General features: G+C 29.6%; 1 protein-coding gene across 1 annotated transcript in view; it reads right to left on the reverse strand.

Annotated features, from left to right (window-relative positions):
- Positions 1 to 7,984, reverse strand: part of nAChRbeta2 (nicotinic acetylcholine receptor beta2) — a 76,554-nt gene extending 68,570 nt beyond the window's left edge. The window contains exons 1-5 of the mRNA XM_085946211.1: positions 7,703 to 7,984; positions 6,559 to 6,755; positions 4,352 to 4,480; positions 1,864 to 2,025; positions 784 to 940 (exon numbers count right to left, since the gene is read on the reverse strand). Coding sequence (XP_085802337.1) covers positions 784 to 940; positions 1,864 to 2,025; positions 4,352 to 4,480; positions 6,559 to 6,755; positions 7,703 to 7,769 — 712 coding nt within the window. The 5' untranslated portion in view covers positions 7,770 to 7,984. The remainder of the gene's footprint in view (positions 1 to 783; positions 941 to 1,863; positions 2,026 to 4,351; positions 4,481 to 6,558; positions 6,756 to 7,702) is intronic.
- Between the last annotated feature and the right edge of the window lie 485 nt (positions 7,985 to 8,469).

Raw genomic sequence — 8,469 nt, forward strand, 5'->3', positions numbered from 1 at the left:
AAAAGCTTATTAGTACCATATAATTAAACTGGAATAATAAATACGACATTCAGTGTTTCATGGAAAATGCACCACAGACGGAAAAATATTTTTATTTCAGGACAGTTTTTTTGCGAAATATTTGATTGCTATATGGGTATTGTATTATTCAGGATTAGATCAAAACCAACCGGTTAACTCATTTCATTTCCTGTAACTTTAAATTAATGAAATCTTCGTAAAAGTGAAAGGCGATTAAAACGCAATTATAATTATCGTGGTGTAATGTCATATTGATTAAAAGATAATTATTATTCAATATTGCATAAGAAAGGTAACAGCTGTTTGAAGAAACCTACCTATATCCTATTGCCATTGTTTTTCATGCATATTCTTATTCAGTAATATAATCACATCGCAATCAATACATTGATTTATAAAAATCAAGTTTTCAAAACACCTACCTTGTAAGTGAATTAAAATTTTAGATAGTATTACAAATATTGTATGTAGTATAACAATCATTAATCCGTAATTACTAATGAATTAATTATGTGTCACTTTAGCACCATAAAAATGTGTATCATCATATTCTCGTCATTTTGGAACAATTATGAAGAAACACTCAATCTGGAGATTTTTGTTTGAATTTTTGATAACCTACAGTGAGTTAAATAGTTTTATTCTTCAAAATAAATTAATTTTAAATAATATATTCATGCAAACGTATTGTTATTAATCGCAATAACCATCATTTGATTATTTTATAACCATGCTTTATTTATTTCAATTGAATCTAATTACCTGAGAATGGTTCCTTGCAGCATGGATAAAACTCTTCATTTCTGGTCGCCGGAACTTCCAAAATATCCCACTCGACAGAAAGATAAAACTCACTTAGATCGATTCCGATGTGTACCAAATTGCTACCTGCTACTTGTCCCATATGCTTCAAATCCACCTGAAATTTTCGAAGATATTTTTACAATAATTGTCTATGGAAATAACCGTGTTCATGTTTTCGGTTTCTAAACAAAGGTTGGATACCGTCATTTAAACACCCTCTCATTAATTCTGGTTAAACCAAAGTTTGCAGCCCAGATATGCATATTCTTGGTGATTCTATTCCGCCTTATTTTGAAGCAGTGTATCATTTTGAATGAAAAATGTGTTTTCGTTACTCCACAACAAATAGTATTCCCACACAATAGCCGAATAATAAAATGTCGTTAATCCCCTGTCTGGCAAATTGTCATATGGCGTGTTTGCGCCCAAAACATAGAGTTAATAAGTTAAGCAATTGGCTAACATCTATTTTTCGTAGAAACAATAATCCGCTAATACAACCTCTACTCTATGGAAACCCATATGATCCTCTTATGTTCGATTTAAATTCGTATTTAAATGTATTATTTGGAGTACGACAACATTATCTTTATATTATTCTTTATGTCCACGATATTCTAAGTAAGCTCTAGTAAATCCACACCTCAATAGCCTTATATAATATTTATATGAATTTTAGCGTATTTTTATACGTAAATATTAATTGTATTTTAAAATCATTTTAATGTCATTAATTGCAACTTCTTGAGCCAAATCTAATTTATAAAATGAAGCAAAATAGAATATATAAATAATACCTTTAAAACCCATATAATTGAATAATTATAGTAAATAAATATTAAATGGTTTAAAATAGAGTGGATATACTATAAATAATACCAATTTTGTTTAATTTTATTATTTGAGACAAATTTGAGATTTCACCAATACATATTATTATCATCCCTCTCTAATGTTATCAAGAACGTTGTGATTAGGAGCCAACCTGATATTTCGAAGCGAGAGGGAGATTTTTAAAATTTTGGTCAATGTCTTTACCTGTATACCATTGTAAGTCCAAGATCCAAACTTCATGAAGCAGGTTTGCTCATCAAATGGGAAGTATTCAACGTTTATCTCGCAAGATGACTTGTAAATCGCAGGTGGTTTCCAAAATACCTCTCCAGTGTACTTGAGAGTCGCTTTAGTCATCAACGTTACCTGAAAAGATAAATATGTATTTAATCAATATTATGGGATTATGTATTCTTTTTTTGAAATTTGACTTAGCAGGTAGTATTTCTAAATAATACGGAACTCGCTATTGAAAGCTTTTAAAAACTTAATTATTATGTTATTGATTCTTTTACATTGGCAATTTTACAATATATTTTCTGTCAGATTGAAAATATTCAATAACGTCAATTTACAACAACGCTTTTGAACATTTTTTTTAAATAACTAGATTCCCTATAATTACGGAATCTCAAGTCTCGGGAACCCATTCTATTCGATGAATCTTCTGATTGAAAATGCTGGAAACCCAAAATTTCGGAAATAGTCTTCGTATAATTTTTATCTCAAATAACGTATTTTTATGAGAAAAATATGAATAAATGAAATATTTAGTTTCTCAATAAATCACTAAGTAGGTATATTTATATAAAAATTGTGACTAAACTTTTTATACTTGTTTTGGGTAATATTCATTTTTAATTGTTATTTTATCATTGATTTCCTTTTTTTTAATATTATGGACTTGTTTCATCAGTGTGTAGTTGTTTTTTTTTATATTGTGAACTGTAATTTTATAAGTATAATTAAATGAATTTTGTTAGTTTTTACATGTTTGCGGATGGACAACGTCTGCTTGTATCAACTGTTCGATGATGAGTACCTAACTGATATTGTCGTAGAAAACAGTTTTGTTTTCTGCGGATAGATGTTACTATATAAGTAATAACGATCCTAGAGTAAATCTTGATAAATGAAAATTAAAAACATTTTTTATTTGCGATAATTTAGATATGACATATCCCAATCCCGAAATTTCAGAACCAATAATATTCTTCGTGATTTCAATACCTATTAATATTAATCACCTTGAACCTTCTTTATAAAACCATTCAAATATTCATCGGAAATCAATAACAATTATTTATGCAACATAACTGAGTTACGAACAGTCAAAAAATAATTAAAAAATTAATTTTATTTACAAAAATCATTAACTTTTGATAGACAGAAATTGTTTGCGCAAAATTAGCCATTATTTTACTCGTTATTTTAAAAACTCAGTTCGCTGATAATTGATCAATCAGCAGAATTAACGTAATGAATTGAATTCATTCGATGAAGCGATAAATTGCAAACGTCATGATTAATATTATTCTGTTTTCAACTTTTTCCACTGTTAGAAATATAAAAATTATGCACCAATTACTGGATACTTTTTTGTTAAAAAATAATTCAAAATTTATAGTAAACGGCAGGTGTTTTTAATAGTAAAATTTTGCAAATATGTTAAGATTTTAATCTTCTATTGTATTGTATAATCAAAGCATAAATAATACGCTTGGTTATATATTATTTTAACGGTATTTTGTGGAAAAACCTGAGAAAAAATGTAGCCTAATATTGAATAATGAACCATTTTGTTCGCAAAAAAAATGCAATAGTGCAAACAAAAGATACCTAACTTTGTAAATTCATATGACACAAACGACCACTTGAGTAATCAGCGTGATGTATTAATAAATTGAATGGAGGTATTGAGCATATCGTTAGAATGTTCATCATCATTTTGACAATCAATAAATAGGTAGTGTTAAAGATTACTGTATTCATCATATTATAAACTCGGTTTTTATTTACCAAATTTATTATAAGTAGGTACCTAGTAGTTTTTAAACAAAGTTTTTTTTAAATAACCATGCCCTTGCTTTTTTGTTGAAAGAGGCTGAGGTAGTAGAGAGAGTTAATTACAATGAGTCATTTACTATTTCAATTTACAGTGGTATTGCAAAAAAATCTCGATTATAGTTTTTAAGTGAAGTGTGCCCTTAATTATATTCTTATGTCATTAATTTTCTTTATGGCCAAAATTAAATATGTTGTGTAGTGCTGTTGTGTTGTTTTGCTGTTTAGTATTTCGTGAAGTGAGTTTCGTGAGTTCCAAGACTCCATAGCTCTTTTTCTAGTATTGGGCAGTCGTTAATGACATGACACACAGTTTGAGATGTATAACCATCACATGGACAGTAGTCATCGTCCTTCAACATATTTTTTTTTAAATAGGCCCTCAGTTCTCCGTAGGCTTTTAGTATCATGTGGTGTTTTTATCTTCCTTGCAAGAGTGACGGCAGGTATAAAGTTATTTTTGTTAGTTCTACTTTAATATACATTATAATAGAATTATAAAACGTAAATGCCAGTTCAATTAAAAATCTAACAATGTAAACTCGCTATCGAATCAATTAACATCATAGTTAATTTGTAACATCTTAGTATTTTTGCTTTATTTTTAAGAGAATAATAATATTTTTACTTCATAATTGCCATCCCAATTATTGTAGAGGACGATATCCGGCAACCAAATGTGTTCTGAAGGGACGTACAGCATTTCAACTCCGCCATACTCCTCGGGATCCCATCTTAGCTTGTAATCAAACCATTTCTGGAAACAACATTTTTTAAGGGCGATGCTTATACCATCAGAATACCAGCAGAGACACCTAGCGGAAAAATACGAAGCTTGCAATTTGAGACATTTTTTTGATAATTTACAGTTTTAACTGTATTAATTAATAAATAATATGTATCTCAAAACATTATAAACATTAGACAAAAATCTACACGGTAAAAAATTGAAAACTGAATAAACTAAATTTTAATAATAAATATGACCAAAAAATATAATATAATAATAACGTAACTCGTGACATAAATAATATGTAACAAATTCACATTTCTTTTACAATTTTATTGTAAGTTTATCTTTGGCTTAAGAAAATCTTTTTAATGTTTTCAGATACATATTTATTAATTAATACAGTTGAAATTGTAAATTATCAAAAAAATATCTCAAATTGCAAGCTTTAAATTTTTCCGCTAGGTGCCTCTGCTGACATAAGGATCCCCCTTAATGTCAAGACTTGCACTCGATGAGAAAAACCCGTGACGATTTCTTAGTTACTACGAATTTACTATACATATTATGTTTTTTCAATAATTTATGAAAATATATAATATATTTTTATTGCAGATACTTTTTGATACACTATAATAAAACGAAGATAGATTGATATTAAATGCGGTGATACGATAATTCTACTGGGGCGTCAAAAATAATCTTTTTTTTAATATTGTAAGTTTATCTTTTCAGTTAGATACGTATTGATTAATTAAACAAATTAATTAATTATTCTCTGTTCTTTGTAGCATTAAACTCTCCCGCAATTGCCTACTGCCAATGTCAAATTCTATAGAATGTTAACAGAACATTCTTAATTGCCAAAGTCACACAATAGTGTGCAAAAGATTCTAAATCCTAATCGTGTAATTAAATACAGCTATTTTATATTTTCCATAGACAGTTCAAACTGATTTATCCTTTCCGTCCGTATATATTGAAATTACAACTCGACAAATAGCGTCATTTATACATAGTATTTCAATGTTAGAAAATTAAAGTTTGGCATTATTTTCAAGGACTCAATCACAAAGGATTCAGGAGAAAATGTATGAAAACAATTATTAAGAGCGTACTTCCATGAAACGGCAAATAATTTTCAACAGTAGGTGCGACGAAATTTCTCACTAGTCGCCAATCGGAGACCGACAGTCGAGGTGTCTGCACGTCAATTTGTTTTGTCATGGCGTCGTGTAAAGATGACTTAAAAACTTTACGTATGTACTTAAGAAGAAAACATGTCAATGAATATACTATTAATATTAGTAATATAACAATAAACACAACATTAAATGGACGCATGTTGGATTTTTATGACAAATTATATTTCGTTTGGCACGCGTCAGGAAGTAGGTATAGCCTTAATGCAGAAATAATATAGATTTAATCGAGCCTTTTCCTGAACGAATTTGTCAACCATCACTGTGGTTTAACTGCTATATGCAATGGTACGCTTTTTTGTTATTCATTTTGTTTACTCATCATTAACCTTTGTCGAATATGCACTCTTCGCCACTGAATTAGATTCGTTAAAAAGATTACAACCAAACGTTTTGATATAGGTACACGTTTCCACAGACGCGCCAAGGGTAACTGCCGCCTGGGTGCCAACCGAATATTGCCGCCACCCAAAATAAAAAATTTAAAAATTATTCAAAAAAAATTGAAACAATTCTTTTATTGTAAAGTAATACCAAATATGTTGATATATTTTACAAATAAAATAATATAACATTCTGAATTATAATGTAATGGAGCACGGTAGCATAAATTATAAATGAATATTATTTAATAACATGTAAGAAACTTGCGCCGCATGCGACTTGTTTAGTTAAGTTAAGTTTATTTTATTTGATTGAATAACGAATGTTTTTAATATTATCATTAAAAAAGTTTTTTCTGACTTTTGTCGCCCCCTGAATCTGTGTGTTTCGCACCTCTTACACCAACGGTGTAAAAACTAAAGAGAGAATTCCACACCTCTATAAATAATTCGATAAAATCTGGTGAAGTCTTGCTATTATTATTTTGAATTGAATAATATGATTTGAAAATCTTTTCACCTGCTCAACCCAAAGGTTTGTCGTCATGACCTGGTTCTTCAGATTGACTTCCATCAGCTGGCTGAGCTTCAGTCCCAGCCACACCGTGAGAGTCTCTGTGTTGTTGATAACAGGCCTGATGAGACGATTGTAGTTACTCAGCAAATCATCGTAGAGCCTTTTCGCGTCAGGATTCGCCTCGATGTGCTTTATTGTTGCTAATCAAAATACAATAATCATTAATATACAGTGACATGGGCATAGTCACCCAGCCTGTATGATCGAGCTTTAGGTCCTCTCTAAACACATAGCGAAACAACATTGACTAACCACATCACAGAAGGTTAATTAATTGTTGAACTAACAACATCTTCACGTCTATTACTTTTTCCGATATGATATGTAATGTGTGAGTCGAGCTGAGTAATTCTTTGTTATTTGTACCGTGTGCAGTTGGTTAGTGTATTTATAAATAGGTTTGTACCTACCTGACTATAAAGTTTAAACTTAAAAAATATAATTTACTTTATTCACTCAATATGTATTTGTTCAAATACTGTTCTCTAATAACGTAAAATACGTTTACGTACACGATAGTGTCACGTTTATGTTGGTGTCAATATTTCCTTAAAAAACGATATATTTTGTCTTCATTCGATCACAGGGTTTCGAAATCGTGCTCACAGAAAGCTTGCCACGCTGGAAACGTGCGCTCTACCTCTACATCTCCAGCTTAGTTGTATTTAAACCAGCGCGGATGCAAACCAAAATAATATGTATAATAACAAAAATTAAACGCGTATTCTACTGATGATTTGTTTTTAAAACTATTTTTTTAATCGGTCCACATTTGTTAATAAATATTGATTCATTTGTTTTGCTTTAAATCTAATACCTATCTTTTAGATTTAATCGTTTTCAAATACTTTATTTAATAGTAAAGATTTTACGAATAGAAAGAGAATTTATCAAAACCTAATATATTAATTATGTAGCTTTAAAAATTCAATAATACTTTTACATATTATCAATAAGGTTATTTTTAGACAAAATTATTACTAGTATACCATATCTTAACAGCTGTGTTAACAATTAGTAGGTATACTTAAAACTAAATTTATATAATCATTTTAATTATAGCACATAAGGTTATAATAATACTTACTTAAATGCACTCCTCGAGCCACTAAAATAATAATAAATAATTTTCCAAAGCAGCCGTAATACTGCATTTTGATTTATCTTTTTCACACTATTTTTATACAATAAAACGTGCAAAACTACAAACACCCATGTTGAAATTCAACAGTAGACTTCTGCTTTGTTTATTTTGAATTGTCTCACTAAACCGATCGGTGGTAGTTTTTATTATTATTATTTGAGGTTATGTTCCAGAGTGGGCGGTTATATGAAAAGCGGCCCTTGCGATAGCCGACCGCCCTCTATGACAGCGCGGTCCATACAGCATCGTATTTTATTTTGCAATCGATAAAGCGAACCCAGCGCCGCGCCTGCGCTGCGGTCAGCTTTTAAACCTTTGTTGCATTTCCGTTTTCGACAAACTTTTCCTTCCCGAAAAGCGGAAGTTTTCTTTTTTATTAAATTTGAACTTTTACTGAAAAGTTTGAAATTATACCGTTATAAATATCTCGAACTAATAAATTTCTTAATCGTCAATAATTCACAGTTTAATTGTACCTAGTAATAAATCCAGTGTTTACTTAAATATTGATTTATTTATCGGACAATAGTGTAGGTATTTTTGGAGATCTACTGAGAATATCATTAAATTCAACAAACTTATTCCTAACCTTGAAAACATACATAATTAGAAAAAGCTATCGATGCAATCACTAATAAACACGAATATTCCTAAAAATATCAAACAGAAGTATTATTTTAAAATTTGTTAATATCGACAGTCATCTTTCA

The sequence above is a fragment of the Rhyacophila brunnea genome, unplaced genomic scaffold, assembly GCF_057557595.1.
Source record: "Rhyacophila brunnea isolate RB1 unplaced genomic scaffold, BYU_Rbru_1.0 scaffold_19, whole genome shotgun sequence".
Classification (NCBI taxonomy): Eukaryota; Metazoa; Arthropoda; class Insecta; order Trichoptera; family Rhyacophilidae; genus Rhyacophila; species Rhyacophila brunnea.